Raw genomic sequence first — 16,417 nt, forward strand, 5'->3', positions numbered from 1 at the left:
TTTTTTTTCATTATTCTTTACAAGTTAGCCCTTGACTACAATCTCACCTGATGGTAAGTGATGATGCAATCTAAGATGGAAGCGGGCTAACTTGTTAGGAGGAGGATCAAAATCAGTTTCTACACGACGTCGTACCGGAACGCTAAATCGCTTGGCGGTACGTCTTTGTCGGTAGGGTGGTAACTAGCCACGGACAAAGCCTCCCACCAGCCAGACCTGGACCAATTAAAAAAACTTCAATCGGTCCATCTGGGAATCGAACCCAGGACCTTCATCTTGTAAGTCCACTGCGCATACCACTGCGCCACGGAGGCCGTCAAAAATGCTGCGAGGCGACAAACACCTATTTAGACAGTCGATCTGAAAGATTAAAACTCCATTTGTATCGGAACTGACAAACACTTTTTTTTATGCAACTATGATTTTATTTTGTATTTTATGTAGTACAACACTATTTGGTATATTTAATATAAGTAGACTGAAGACATGGCTGTATGCCATGAAATCGGATATGAATATTTGACTATAAAGACACGGCTGTATGCCCTGTATGCCGATAGTAAAATTGAATTTGTATACATAGATTTCATAAGAATTTAAAAGATATAAACTACTTGCACCGCATTGTACCGACTCTTTATAGACTATAAACTGAAGATATGGCTGTACGGGGTAATATCTTTGCCTTTTACCCTCCATGGAAAAGACTAAAGAAAAAAAAAATTGTCTACGAACTGTCAAGTGTCAACTGTCATGTCATTAGTTTAGTGTTTCATTTCTGTGGGTGATTGTAGATCAAGATCAACTGGTGGAAACTTTACTTTAAATTACTGTATCAAAGAGTATGTAACGTGGTACAAAGTCCAAAGTCAACTTTTTCGTTAAAGCAATCAAGGGATCTTAAAGTCACCAATTCACCATGAATCCTTTAACACAAGTAAGTAATATAATGCCTGCGAATCTATATTATTTTCTAGTCAATTTCTTTAATTTACTGTTGTGTAATTGTAATATTTTTCATTTTATAGAAAATTGTCCATTAAGCTTTTGTCTTTTTTATATTTAAACAAGTAGATACTTGAAATCTACCAAATTTATAAGATGATAATTGCTATTTTCAATCAAAATATTTAATCATCGAAAGAAATCTGTAATCATATTAACCATACTTCATATTACATATGAATTGGGGTCAGCAACGAATAGGTACAATTTTATTTATCTCGAATATTCTCTTAGGTATTAATTTGTCTCTACAAGCTAGGTCCAGCTCCTTTGAGTCAAACTCAAAGTCCTGAGCTATATGTCAAAGGTACTATCGTTATACAATTGCGTTTGGGCGAATATTTTTTAATATCTCATGCCTATCAAAATATAAATAACTCCTAAATTTGATCTTCCAGCCTCCCCTATACAATTAGAGAAGACAATAAATATTATCATTACACCATATTATCCCATTCATAAGTGCTTGTAATTCTTACTCACACATTGACATCAAACCAACATTCCAATGTGTATTGTAGGTATATATTATCACAGTTTTAATAGGTTTACGTTTTGCCTTAATTGGCAATCAATCAGTAATTATGATATTCTACTATTTGAAAAAGATTATATTTTATCTTTATCAAATTAGATAGAAACCTCTTTATGCAGCTTCTTCTTCTTCTTTCTTGGCTGTTTCTGCACTTGGCCACGTGCTTGACTGTTTTACGTGGGTCCTTTGGTGCAGGTCCCTGTATGATACTCTTTATCCAGCTGAAGCCGTGATCGCCCAGTATATGACTTCTGCCTCCAATTCCGGAGGGTGTGGGTTCGAATCTGGCCCGGGACATGCACCTCCAACTTTTCAGTTGTGTGCATTTTAAGAAATTAAATATCACGTGTCTCAAATGGTGAAGGAATACATTGTGAGGAAACCTGCATACTGGAGAATTTTCTTAAGTCTCTGCATGTGTGAAGTCTGACAATCTGCATTGGGCCAGCGTGGTGGACTATTGGCCTAACCCCTCTCATTCTGAGAGGAGACTTGAGCTCAGCAGTGAGCCGAATATAGGTTGATAAAGATCCAGGCAAGCTCACTCCAGAAGCTTAGTGGCCACCCAGGTCACCGTTAGCCTCATGGAGGTCGCTGAAGAGCCAATGAAGGTTGCTTGTTGTTCCGTTATACCTTTGCAATTGAGCATAACATGTAGCTGTGTCTCGTTTTCCTCCATGCAGACTCTGCACAGAGGACTTTTAGTCCTATATAGTTAGACTAGGTGATTGAAACGTGTTTGTTTAGCGGGCAGTGGCTTATTATTAAGCCAACTACTGTTCTCAACTTATCTTGTGTAAGGTGCATGAGTTTATTTGTTATCCTTGCATCAAAGCCCAGTAGAAGCAGCTTTAGATAACTATTCTAATAAAGAAGTTGCTGCAGTTATATGGAAGCTAAGGTCTACAAGAAGGTTATTGCGAGAATTTGCTGGTATGCCTTCTGAAACCATATCTACTATAAAATAAACACATAGCCATTTTTGGTTATTTTATTTGTTGGGTTAATCACTTTTGTTGTGTGGTTTATAGGGACGTTTGTTTCCACAATACTGTAAGCTCTTTAACTGTAACAATAACGAGGTTACCACCATGTGGCATGAGGAGTCCACTAAAATGGTTTGATCCCAGTCAGCCTCGCTCACCATCTAAGGCGGCTGGGGATTTGTGGCAGTTCGCTCACATCCAAGATGCAAAAAGTGGTCTTGCTGGACTTAGCTAGGATAGCTAGCCCTGATCCCCGGCCGTTTGGTCTGGGGTAAATCCTCCGCCTGGCCCTTATATTTATTTTGTAGTACAAGGCGTGAGAATAAAATTTATGGGAAAAATAATTATAGAATTTGTCTGATTGTCTTTAGGACAAATGCCTCCTCTAAGCTATTCTACAATTCATGATCGTTTGCTGATTTTGCCCCGCTGCCCGCTGTCGCCCGTCTTATTTTGTCTGCCCATTTCTGCTTTGGCCTTCCTCTTCTCCTTTCCTTCCTTCTACGTCTACTAATGTTTAATTTGTTTGAATATAAGAAAAATTTCTGGTCTAGATGCTGAAAATGCCAAGTTCTGTGGGTTTTTATAATGTTTTTCATACATATGTCCATTAACACCTTTTTAAGCTCTAGCTGCTCAAACAGTTCTTTTAATATTAAGCTTAACATGAAAAAATATGTGTTTCAGATTAAGAACCTTCTCCCTTTCATGCTTCTTGTTTTAACTAAAATCTAAACAGCTTGATTGATTTGAATCATTCTTTAATCTTCTTTATTTTTATATAGAGGTGGTGTGGTTGTAAAAAAAATTATAACTTTTTTTGTCTTTACAGATTGTGCGTGCAACACGCCCTATTTATCGAAATCTGTCTACTTCTGCAACAAGATCATCAGCTGCCAAACCTATACCTACCACTGGACTTTGTTTTGGTAAGTACTTATTATCTTATCAAAGATACTGAGATTAACTGATAAAATGCCTAGCAACTACCTATCTCAAGAATGGCCTACCTATGTCAGCCATAGCTAGGTGAAGTTAGCAAGTAACATAGACCTTATCATATTATCTTGCTACAACCAATAGGAATGGATAATCAATGCAAAATGTAGCAAAACAGTTATTAGGATTTTAGGGAAAGGTGAAGTTTGAAGTTGTATATAAACAGACAAATCTGATCATTAAATTCTTAAAATCCTAGGACAATCACAAAGTGCCAAAATAAAAAGAAATTGAGGATTTTTAGTCAATTTCGTTCACAACTCATACTTACTCATGTATTCTTTTATTAAAATTCCCATATATTGTGACAAGTATATTGGGGCATTGACATCTTTGATAAGGCCAACAATGTGATAATTGTTCTGTAAAGTAAAAAAAAACATATTATGTTCTTCTAGCTCTTTATCTATACTTATAATAAAACAGTAACAGGTCCAATTTTGTATATTGACGATATTCTGAAAATTTTTGTTGGAGGGCATTATATCAAATAATTCTGAAGCCAAAAATATATTTATTTTATTTCTTGTTTGTCTGTCAGTCCATGTTTTTGTTGGCCTGGTACCGCTTTTGTCTCTGATAGAGAGTCCCGGATCATAGGATCTATATTTGGTATTTCGTCTCGTTTTGTGTATTCCTTGTTTACTGCTATAGCAAATGTTAACTGAGAATAATACGATGTAATTAAGTCAATAACACTGCTAAGTAAGTTGTACCATTTCAAGGCGAAAATTATCAAATCATGATGTACAGAGCCAAATGCGTTCTCTCTAGGTCTAGTCAGCAGACAGCATATTGTCTGTCATATTTCCTGACATCCAGATTTGCGGGGTAAGAACCCTTTCTGATAATTGGGCCCAAAACACCTATTGTTGATCATGAAATGTGTTGTAGGATACTTTATGTCGCGAAAATAAAATCAAAAGGCGGTGGAATAGTGGTTCAAAGTTTGTATAGAAATTCCTTCATTTCTCAAGTTACATAATTTTTAAAAATTGGTAGGTGTACTGACCAGAACAATATTAAAAATAATGTAATTCAATATTTTTCCATAATTCTACTCCAAATTGTTAAAACGGGGTTCAAGTTTTTTTTTAATATAAATCGTTCACGTTTTAAATAGTGGTATATTTATTTGTATATGAAACATGCGAATATATACTCAGAGGCACAATTATCCGCCCACTTTAATATACTCGCGTCATATTAAAGAGGGCCGATAATTGTGAATCTGAGTATATTAATAGACTGAGTGAAATAGGGGTTGAAAGTTTACATCGAATTGTACGGGGATGAAGTCGCGAGTGTCCGCTGGGTAATGTGTGACTTGTGACAGGAAAACAACTTATTTATTTTATTATAATTGTATGAATCTTCTCTTTTACTAATAATTTCCAGAACTAAACGATGAACAGAAAGCTCTCCAGGACCTTGCTAGAAAGTTCACCAGGGAAGAGATTATCCCTGTGGCTGCACAGTACGACAAAAGTGGGGAATACCCGTGGCCGATCATCAAGAAGGCGTGGGAAGTTGGCCTCATGAATGGACATGTCCCCGAACATTGCGGTAACGTTATCATTCTTTACCCATTATCCCAAATATGTTCCCAAAAAAACAATTAACTGTAATGTCATATCCATTACATGCAAATAACAGTAGATAACACACAAACAACATTTCGTTTTCATGATCTCTATGTCAATTTTACAGTCTTTGTTACTTGATACTTTCATTTTATTTAAGAAAGTATATTAAATAAAGTGCATGTGAGAGTTGGAATTAAGTGTGGCAACCATCCCATGATCATACACCTCAGGGTAGAAATGAGTATTAATATCACACAGATTATTGCTATTCTTTATCGACATTGCTTAAGCCATAGATATAAGACAGCGCAAACACACGGCTATATCTATGGTTTAAACATTTGAATAGAAGAAGGTGTTACTTTGCGAAAGTTTATTATATACATTCAATAATAAATTATGCTAGTTTCCGTGAATTCCATACTGAAACGCCAAAATACTTGAAGGCATAGTCGGACTAAACACTTACCGTACATTAGTTTTCGTTCATCTTTGGCTATTTTTGTTTGATCAGAATATCTTTGAAAACATTTTACATTGACACAGAGTATTATGTCATATGGGATTTTAAGAAATATTAGTACTGTAATATGTGTGTTCTTACCATTTCATACATATTGTTCATCTCTTGCATGTGTTCCTCCAAATTATTTAAAATTGATACAAAATTCAAAATTAAATCAAAAAATTCTATTGTACATAGAGGCTACTACAATATTTTGCGTCCTTAGTGTGTTTGTATTGTACTGTACTTACAAAAATGTTATATTTGTACAAAAATAACACACGAATACCAAAACAGAGTTTGTTCAACTGTGTAACAGGGCATATATACATATGTGTTTAAATGTTGACGCATAATAAAAGATAGTTGAAGAGAAAGAGATGTTGACAGGAAAATGATGTCGAATACGTAACACCTACTTCTTCTTGTACATTTTTGGTGCAATTAGTAAGTTGAAAAGTTATGTATTGCAGGAGGCTTAGGTCTAGGCATTTTTGAAATATGTCTCGTAACAGAAGAGATATCTTTCGGCTGTGCTGGTATTAAGGCAGCTGTGGCGACCTCTAATATCGGAGTAAGTCCCATTTTGCAGAAAAATAATATATAAACAATTGTGTCTAGTCATGGACGATGGATGAGAAGTCATTTTACTAAAACGACCATCTCTGTTGTATAGTATACCTGCGACAAGCTGCGAAGGTTTTTATGGCATGTTATAAATTATAATAGTGACATAACACATAAAACTGTTATTATAACGGATAAAATATGGCCAAGTGCTAAATATGCACTTAACAAGTGTATATATACACTTAACTCTTCGTCAGTTATAAGCAGTTATATTAAAAACATATTTTTGAAAATATTTTCATCACGCTTGTAATAAAGCTATTATAAATGACCTTAATAGCCTTGATATGTATCGGTATAACATTAAGCTTATACTAAACTTCAAATTGACAATGAGGTACTTACAACAATTAAAAGATAATTGTCATTATAAAACTGCAAGAACATCAAAGCTGTAATCGTAGCATGCCGCAGATATAGTAGGTATATGGTGAATATCATTTATTAAGGACCCTATATAATAAATAATATGCCCTTCCAAAGAAATAGTAATAGCACCGCTTGATCACTAACTATAATTTCACAGGAGGAATAGGTTTAGGCGTACTAGAGAGTTGTATAATCGCTGACGAAGTAGCTTTCGGATGTTCGGGTATTATGGCAGCGATATATATTACGGAAGTCGGCGTAAGATCTACAATTGAAACATGTTGGAATGGTTTTTACAGATTTCAGTGCATGCATGAAATTTAACTTTGCTTTGAATGCAACATTTAATTAACCGACTTCTTTATATAATATGTATTAAATCAAACTTAGTCTTTCAATGTGAAAAACTTTAAGGAACCTAATACATAATAATAATCTTGACTAATTGTACTGGACAAGGAAATCTATGTAATTTTATCGATAAATCAAAATTTTAGTACTGGCACACCACTATGGCTAGGTACTTAATATTAATAAATATAGGTAAAAGGTTATTTTGGACACCGTGATAAAAATATTTCGTTGGATTATAAGTTAACTTGTACCATTAAATGTAACTACAAAAACACAAACAAAAACACAAGTACAAAAAGCCACAGCCACACTTTAAAAATAATATCTCAGACTTGGTAAAATGTACAAGTTATATCTTGATATAAATTTGAAATTTATCAATTTTACGTTCAATAATCTTAGTGGGAAAGAACAAATTTCAGGGGGCATAGGAAACTTTGGCGTTTTCGACGAGTGTATAGTCGCTGATGAGTTTGCCTTCGGATGCAGTGGCATTTGTACAGCCATTGGCAGTTCTGGTCTAGGAGTAAGTTTTTTTTTGTATAAACAATTACATAACAATGTATAAAGCACCTCACGGTACGAATCCTCTAAGAATAAGCGTTGTACACGTTTACACATTTGACACAATATATAATATGTTAATATATTAACATCATACCTACGTATATTATTATGTGAAATATTGTACTTGTTTATTATGTTGAAATTTTTATTAAGTAACGCGATTGTATACATGTGTGTACTGTATCGAGCTTATGTGTAGATATGTTGCTGTGAAATATCAATATAATGTGTCTTCTTCTTCTTTCTTAGGCCTTTTCCGCATTTGGCCACTAAGGCTTGGCCGTTGTACGTCTATAACTATGTGATTTGGGTACTATATTTTTGGATATAAGTAACATGTAGTTAGTATACGTATAAGTATAGTGTAGAATAAGTCACTCCGTTAGTGACAATGTCATCAATCATAGGTTCATAGTATAACATCATAACATGACCATACTTACATATGAGAATGTAATACTTGGTTTAAATTACGGTGTCGCAGTGGTATGCGCGGTGGATTTACAAGTCGGAGGTACTGAGTTCGATCCCCGGCTGGGCCAATTGAGAATTTCTTAAAAGGTCTGGCTGCTAGAAGGCGTCGCCCGTGGCTAGTTACCACTCTACCGTCAAAGACGTACGCAAAGCGATTTAACGTTCCGGTACGATGTCGTGCAGAAACCGAAAGGGGTGTGGATTTTCATCCTACTCCTTACAAGTTAGTCCGCATCTTTCTTAGATTGCATCATCACTTACCATCAGATAAAATTGTAGTCAAGGGATAACTTAAAAATAAAGTAACTCAGCGCGTTGACTTGTATACTTACCCAGTAAAGTCATTCTCATAGCGATCAGGGGGGAAGTAAATTACAAGTACCTATAAAATATATATCGAACTAGGTTTAGGAATAAAATCTTGTAATATAAAGTAAAATAGATATGTGATAAGCACAAACTTCGTCATAAGATAAGACATCAAAGACTTAGTACGGCTTTGCGGCAAGACATATAATCGCGTTTGATAACGTTTGTATCTAGTTTATATATCAGTAATAAAAATACTGAAATCAAATAAAAACAACATTCTAGTAGTTTCAAAAGACGAATTGGACAAACAAAATGTATTTAAATTCCAGCTGATATTATCAGTTTCTTCTTCTGGAATTTACTTCAGTCTTTAGATCCGTTTATTGTTTCAGACATTATAAAACGTCGTATTGTAGTACAGTGTAGTAGGTGCCTACCTATCTATACTAATATTATAAATGCGAAAGTAACTCTGTCTGTCTGTCTGTTGTCTGTCTGTTTGTATGTTGTCTGTTTGTCTGCCTGTTACCTTTTCATGGCTAAACCGATCAAAATGAATTTTGGTATAATGGTAAATGTCTATTATGAGTACTATTGGCCCTAAAATAATAATAGAAGGGGGTGAAATGGGGGTTGAAAGATTGTATGGAAAGTCCTTAATTTATAGAGTTTCAGTGTTAAAAAAATATTCATACATTTCTTTTCTTTTCTCAAAAATTTCTTAAAAAAAAAAATCATATAACTCAAAAAGAGGTGCATGCTCCGGACCAGGTTCGAACCTACGCCCTCCGAATCGAAGGCAGAGGACGGATCTATCACGGCTCGGCCAATTGGATTTTAACCCCAACAATAACCCAACCATTCCCTAATGTTTTGAATGAAACAAATCATGTTATGTATTAAAAATAAACTTTTAAACAGGTCGTCCGTCGTGTTAGGTAGTTGTAGCTGGACTAAAAAACTCAACGGTTGCGGAAAAAAACTAAATAAATTCTTCTACTCGTTGAAGGCATCGATATAAATCGTTACATGGACCTATATTAGATTACGTACAATTTTATGTCATTACCCAAAGACGTGCACGCACGTCTTATCTTAGTACGTAACAATCGCATGCTGTGAGTGGACGTGGGTTTAAAAAAATATTTACTGTATTTTCGTATTTTAATCCCTTAATTATGCCTTCGTGTTCATTTTGGAAGTGTAAAAACACAAGCCACAACATGGATAAAGAGAAATGTATTACGAGTGATGAAGAACTCAATGTGCGAAACCAATGACAATTCCGCGACGCTTTGAGGCCCATCTAACGATCTACGATCGATGGTGGAAGGAGTATGAAATGGACCATTATTAGAGTGCCGTTATCTGTCAAAATAAATTGATCTTGATGGCTTTTTATGGCTGATAACTTGTCAGACGTTTTCTGACTAGGCCTAAAACAGCTAGGCTACGCGTACCAACGTCTCATACGATAAAGCAACGTATGGTACGATGAATATTACTTTCGCTTTCGCTTCTACTATGTATATTAAACACAGATGTATAAAAACGCTGTGGCGCCACCGATCAAATGTTTTATATATCTGGTCAGGCTAAATACAACATTTTAGCTTTCACATATTGTTAAGCTATATACTAGCACATGCACATTAAGACTTATGTGCATACGTTTCGCCAATATTGCCGTGTTCTACAGGTGGTTTGGATGTGGGTGTCTTTGACGGGTGTATGGTGGCTGAAGAGTTGGCCTTCGGTTGTACTGGTATCATGACGGCATTGGAAGCCAGTGGTCTCGGAGTGAGTCGCTTGTAGCGTTTGAATCTGACATTTTTTTAGACATGTGTTAACAAGCTTGTAGCTAGATTTTAAAATAACAAAGGAGATTGTCCATCGCTCAGTTTTTAACCGACTTCCAAAAAGGTTCTACGTTCGGCTGTATGTATGGTTTTTTTTTTATGTATGTCCAGCGATAATTCCGTCATTTGTAGACTGATTTTAAAAATTCTTTTTTTATTTTGTTCTTACAATAGCATATAGTACCACAAACTTCTCGAATCTGGGCCTGTAAACATGCGGCACGTCGATTCTTTTTCTACGAACGCTAACGCTTCGAAAACTAACAAAATGTACGGAAATTACTTTCTTTATGGACTATAATAATTCTTAGCTATGTAGGTATAGAACAAAATATCAATTATTATCAAGTACCAAGGTAGTTGCAGTCCAAGCGGATGTCAGAACCCGGGGTTACCATAAGAATTTGTTTTCTACTCTTTTGTCTCGTACTATACCTTGAAATTGGTTATTTTCTACCTACAACATTGCCAGTGACAAACATTTTTGGACAATCTCCTGAATGTGTGCCTTAAATATTGTTTTTTATTTTTCTACGTATGTTTCTATTTGTGTGGATTTTTGTTTGTGTATGCTTCTTTTGTTATTTTTAATGTCAATTTTGATATCATAACTATTATTTATTTTATTTTTAGATTTTAACTAGAGAAATAAGTAAATACTTAATACACCATTTTATAAATATTAACATTTCACATGCAAACCAAACCGTTTACTCAACACAAAGAACTACAATATTTTGCTTGCTATACATATTAATTATTGTGAATAACAACAACATCTTTGCATTTTATCATATTTAAGTATATGTTTGCTTATTTATATTTTATGCACAAAATAACATATTTCGTACAACGATTGACGGACATGGACAACCTATATTTTCTTATTTAATACAAATACTAGTTTCACCCGCGTAGTTTCCGTTTTGGTGAGAATACGTGAATAAAATATAGCCTTTGACAATCACAAAAATGTCTTTCTATTGGTAAAAGAATTTTCAAAATCGGTTCAGTAGATCCATATATTATCCCCTAACCCCTACAAAACCACTAACTATACCATTTTTATAATATTAGTATTAGATGTATTCATATACCAATTTATTAAAATTTAAATTTAATATAAAATGACTATAACCGAATTATTTATTTTAAAAAAATAATTTAATAATTATTGAAACATGAAAATACTGAAATTGTATAAGTTAAAATACTGTGCAAACTTACAGCTACTCTATAATATCTGCTATGTTTCAGCAAACGCCCGTCATAATTGCTGGTAATAAGGAACAGCAGAAAAAGTACCTTGGAAGGCTCATTGAAGAACCATTGGTTGCTGTAAGTTTTTTTTTGTAATCTTTGTATCTCACTAGCGGATGCCTTCAACTACATTGTCATGAAATTCTGCTTCTCACAAATCCCGCGGGAACTATATTTATACTCTATTAATTATTGATTGTCCGTGTTTTAGGCATATGGTGTTACGGAACCTGGAGCAGGATCAGACGTAGCCGGTATCAAGACTAGAGCTGAAAAGAAGGGCGACGAATGGATCCTTAATGGACAAAAGATGTGGATCACCAACGGAGGGGTAGCCAACTGGTATTGTGATCCACAAATTATAGTGCCTACATTTTTAAACTAAGTGTCGTCCCACATATTTTAATAACAAACAAAACTATTTTTATATGTAACTAGCAGACCCGGTCAAGCTTTGCTTTGACTTATGTGCACTTCTTTCCTACCCCTCGACTCTTAAACTTTTGAATGGGAAATAGAAAAGGCTTGTTTTTATGGTTTTCCCGGCAATTATTCTAATCTTTTTTTCACCTTTTACTCGTAAACCTTCCCTATACCTCCACGAACAATTTCAAGACCAAGATAAAATAAATCCTTTCAGCCGTTCTCGAGTTTTAGCGAGACTAACGAACAGCAAATTATTTATATATATATGTAAAGAATGTTATGATTTGTTTCGTTATTATTGTCCAATTTGATATTGATCATCGTCAACATTACATCAGCCGATGGACGTCCGTCTGCAAGACAAGGCTTTTGTAGGGACTTCCAAACACCAGTCTTGGCCCTGAACAGTCTGCATACAGCAACTCCATGCGACTTGCTTGATGTCGTCACTTCATCTATTGAGGGATTGACCAACACTGCACTTTCCGGTCGCCATTACAGCCAACGCCTTGGGATCTGAACGTCCATCGGCTCTTCGAACTTTGTGTATACTACATTCCTAATTTCAGATTTTGTACCTTCTTATAAGACATATGATTATGTATTTATGAAATATATTGGTTGTTGCAGGTATTTTGTATTGGCAAGGACTAACCCAGATCCAAAATGCCCAGCGAGCAAGGCTTTTACCGGTTTCATCGTAGAGAGGGAATGGCCTGGTGTGGTACCTGGACGCAAAGTAAGTAATCATAACCATCATCATTAGCTACAATAACTTCACAGTTAAGCGGCTGGTTTCAAAACTGAGAGGCCATGACTTTAACTACGCTTATTAGATAATTTTCTTAACCACTCCTTTCACAGTCTTTGAACTTTGGACTTTGACAACCAATTGGGTTTTTTCAATAAGCTTGAGATGGACTATTGTTATGCCTGCGGAAAGCAATAATATGTAGGTACATCTTTCGAAATAGTCCAATTCATTGAGCCATGAAATTGTGCGTAATTGTAATAAATTCTGTACTATGTCTAAGAAAACAAAAAAATACATAACTAAAATATTGTGATAGGTACTGTGGTCCCAACATAATTGTGGATCAAGGTTGTTTTTATTTATATAAAAATTTCAGGAACAAAATATGGGACAGCGTGCATCTGATACTCGGGGCATCACTTTTGAAGATGTCCGCATACCTAAGGAGAATGTTCTCATCGGTGAAGGTGCTGGTTTTAAAATCGCTATGGGTGCCTTTGACAAGACCCGACCACCAGTAAGTACTCGCAGTAATGCAACTACACCCCGATCCCAACACTGTTCGTTGATCTAGACGGTCGAAAGACGTCCTTTACGATCCTAGCGATGACATAACGTCCGACAATGCAACATAAACACAAGCTACACAGCGTCATCGCTGGCGAAGACGAAATCCCCGATATCTGACGTCACCAAGACGTGGGTTTTTTAAACCCACAATTTGGGTGGCACCCGGACTGATACACTCAGGCCAAAACACCCTCCCAGAATGGCCCTCTAAGCCGAGTTCAGTTTAGAGGAGAAGCCCTTTAGAGAGTCGTTCCGCCTACATCTTCAGCTTCTGCTATAGGACCACATCAGGCGATACTTCTGCGCTCGCCTAAAACCCCCGGTGACGCCGCTGAGGTCCCATTAAAGTGCCTGCTTACAGAATCAGAAAAAGGTGTCAATTAAGTCGTAAAGATAGGTTTAATCTATTTGTATAAAGAGTAATTGTGTACTGAACATTTATTTCTATTTTTATTTTTGTTGTTCAATTATTCTGAAACCTCGCCAAAATCTTGGTCCTCATAAAGTTCTACAAGTGGTTGACACTCGTCAAATTGTCTATAGTCAGCAGTCATGTTATAAATAGAGTCGTAGGTCAGGTTATTTACACTGTTATATTCATAATTATTACAATCATCGTAATAAGACACGGGTTCGTATCAAGTGTCGTCATATGATTATGAGTTAAACGATGACGGCGCGCATTCATTCATGTTCATTTCTGAAATTATTGCTAAGGTGGCGGATTGCCCAACTGTTACCTGACAATTTATTTGTTGCTGCTGCTAAAATAACGATTTTTCTAAATCAGTATATTGTTGTTGTTTGATTAGGTGGCAGCTGGTGCCACGGGTTTGGCTGCCCGTGCTCTGCACGAGGCTACTAAATACTCGTTGGAGCGCAAGACGTTTGGTGTGCCGATCGCCCAGCACCAAGCTGTGGCGTTCATGCTTGCTGACATGGCTATCGGCGTCGAAAGCGCGCGCCTCGCTTGGCAAAAAGCCGCTTGGATGGTCGACCATGGTGAGTTCCGTCACTCTTATCTTCTCTTCTTTCCAGGAAATCCGAACTTGGCTATTAATGTTGGCCGTTGTGCGTAGCTATTTCATGATGAATCACTCCATTTAGCCGAGATTGCTCTAGAAACTTAGCCGAGCCTCACTGAGCTTCAATACGGGTTGGCCGGCTTAATATGATAACCTTTCGACTCCAGCAATCATCATGATCAACCATCGCCCCCTTCCTTTTTCTAGGCTGTTACTAAGATTTTACTGAAAAAAAAAACTCAATATATCATAGCTCAGTTTGGTTAAATTCCAAGACCTAAGGGAGTGCTGTACCAGTGACCAAGAATCAGTTCAGAAAATTAACATGGTACATTATAGTAAATTTTCGCACATTTACTATAATGTACCATGTTTTGTACTCAACTGCCTCGCGCATTGAGTACTTGTGATATTATATTAGATAGAGACGAATTCGCTACTGATATACTCTTTGCACATTTCAGGCCAGAAGAACACAGTCATGGCATCCGTGGCCAAAGCCTATGCTTCGGAAGTAGCCAACAAAGCAGCCACCGATGCTGTCCAAGTGTTTGGAGGGAACGGCTTCAATACCGAGTACCCTGTAGAGAAACTGATGCGCGATGCCAAAATCTACCAGATTTATGAAGGCACATCCCAAATTCAGAGACTCATCATATCCAGGGAACTTCTAATAGCTGCCAAGCAATCTGCATAATAAACATATCATAAATCAATTTTTAAGGTTCATCAATAGGAACAATTGATTGAATTCTGCTTATTTTTATATATTTTTAAAGCTATATACATATGTACCTAGGTGACTAGAACAGTTTTGAGGGATTATTTCTTACAAAAGGTTCCCCTCTTTGGCTACCAATCCTTACAAATAAATGTACCTTGAAAATTTGACATTTATCCATAGTTTAACAATATCTCAAAACTTTGCTGGTACCCTATGTATCATTGTTTTTAAATTGTACAGACAGACAATAATAAGAATAGACTTATCAGTGCCTATAAAACTATTATATGCTTTGGTTCACATTATACAATACATCACCATGTGGCGGTTTAAGCCTAGCGTGCCTTTTAGTAATAGGCCTTGGGACCTGGGAATCACACATCATATCACATAGAAAAACTGAATAAATATGTACAACAAAAATTTATTAACGAGTAAGCTATTATATCATGCAACAGAAGGTTACGAAAAGGAAAAATAAAGTTTAATACAGTGATAAATTTTGTAAGGTGCAAAACCTTTTTTTGTAATATAATAGAGACTAAACCAACAGCAGACCAACCTTTTTGTTTCCCTCCCCAGTTAGTCCACCATTGTACATTACTTATTCAAAACATTATTTTTGTATTTGATATAGGGAATATTTTGAATGTTTTATTGTAAAGATTTTTGAGGGTTTTCTATTTATACAACAGACTTTAAAACTAAGAACGAAAATTATAACCTACTCAAGTGTATATCATCCAGTAAATAATAAATATGATGTAAGATAGAGTTATAAGTTGAAAATTCACAATTAGGCATAACTTTTCATTTTGTTAAGTTTAATTATTTTGTTTTTTTTAGTGGGCTTGGTTTATGTATTATTATGGTGAATTTTTTTATTACAAAGTCTGTGGAATAGTTTCTATTTGAAATGGCACAACTTAATAAATATTTTAATCACAATTCATTTGTTTTATTTATTTACTTTACTATAGTCGGAAGAAATACAAGCTGCTGTGGAGTAAAATGCCTGAGGATGATATAACTACAAAATCACCAAATTAGTTCACAAACTGTATAAACGAATACATTAAGCTGCAAGAAGCACAATAATATAGGTAAATCAGCAAAACCTTTTCTATAATATAAAAAAAATATTATAGAAAAAGTTTTGCTGAATTAATTCATAGAATGGCTGGTGAAGCAAACATAAGACTAAATACTTCTGGTTGAGGGTGAGCAAATTGATATCACCATGATAATCAAGTAAACGTTTTAATAAAAAATGAATTACAACATTTTCGAAGTTCAAAAGGCAAGTCCACTCAATTCTCATAACTTTCCATGCTGCATGATACTGTCAAGTCAAGCTCAAGACTATTTGACAGCAACAATATATCATTCTAGAGATAGGGCACTAGCGCACCAAAACTGAGGTGGACAAATGTGCATAATTGTCTTAATTTCATTTAGTCGCTTATAAAACAATGAA

At 35.5% G+C, this 16,417-nt stretch overlaps 1 protein-coding gene across 3 annotated transcripts; it reads left to right on the forward strand.

The window, feature by feature from the left end:
* Positions 1 to 767: 767 nt before the first annotated feature.
* LOC112048050 (probable medium-chain specific acyl-CoA dehydrogenase, mitochondrial) lies at positions 768 to 15,888 on the forward strand. Of its 3 annotated transcripts, none has more exons than XM_024085422.2 (10): positions 768 to 937; positions 3,359 to 3,455; positions 4,924 to 5,091; positions 6,090 to 6,190; positions 11,439 to 11,519; positions 11,653 to 11,783; positions 12,498 to 12,606; positions 12,998 to 13,138; positions 14,004 to 14,193; positions 14,681 to 15,888. In XM_024085422.2, exons 1-10 carry the CDS (start codon positions 920 to 922, stop codon positions 14,911 to 14,913), a joined length of 1,269 nt encoding a protein of 422 aa, XP_023941190.2. In that variant the 5' UTR covers positions 768 to 919; the 3' UTR covers positions 14,914 to 15,888. The 3 variants fall into 3 exon arrangements, with proteins under 3 accessions (XP_023941190.2, XP_023941174.2, XP_023941182.2); XM_024085406.2 differs by lacking the exon at positions 6,090 to 6,190 and adding an exon at positions 7,392 to 7,495 and having other exon boundaries at positions 769 to 937; XM_024085414.2 differs by lacking the exon at positions 6,090 to 6,190 and adding an exon at positions 10,022 to 10,122 and having other exon boundaries at positions 769 to 937.
* Positions 15,889 to 16,417: the final 529 nt, after the last annotated feature.

This window comes from Bicyclus anynana, chromosome Z (assembly GCF_947172395.1).
Source record: "Bicyclus anynana chromosome Z, ilBicAnyn1.1, whole genome shotgun sequence".
NCBI classification, from domain to species: domain Eukaryota; kingdom Metazoa; phylum Arthropoda; class Insecta; order Lepidoptera; family Nymphalidae; genus Bicyclus; species Bicyclus anynana.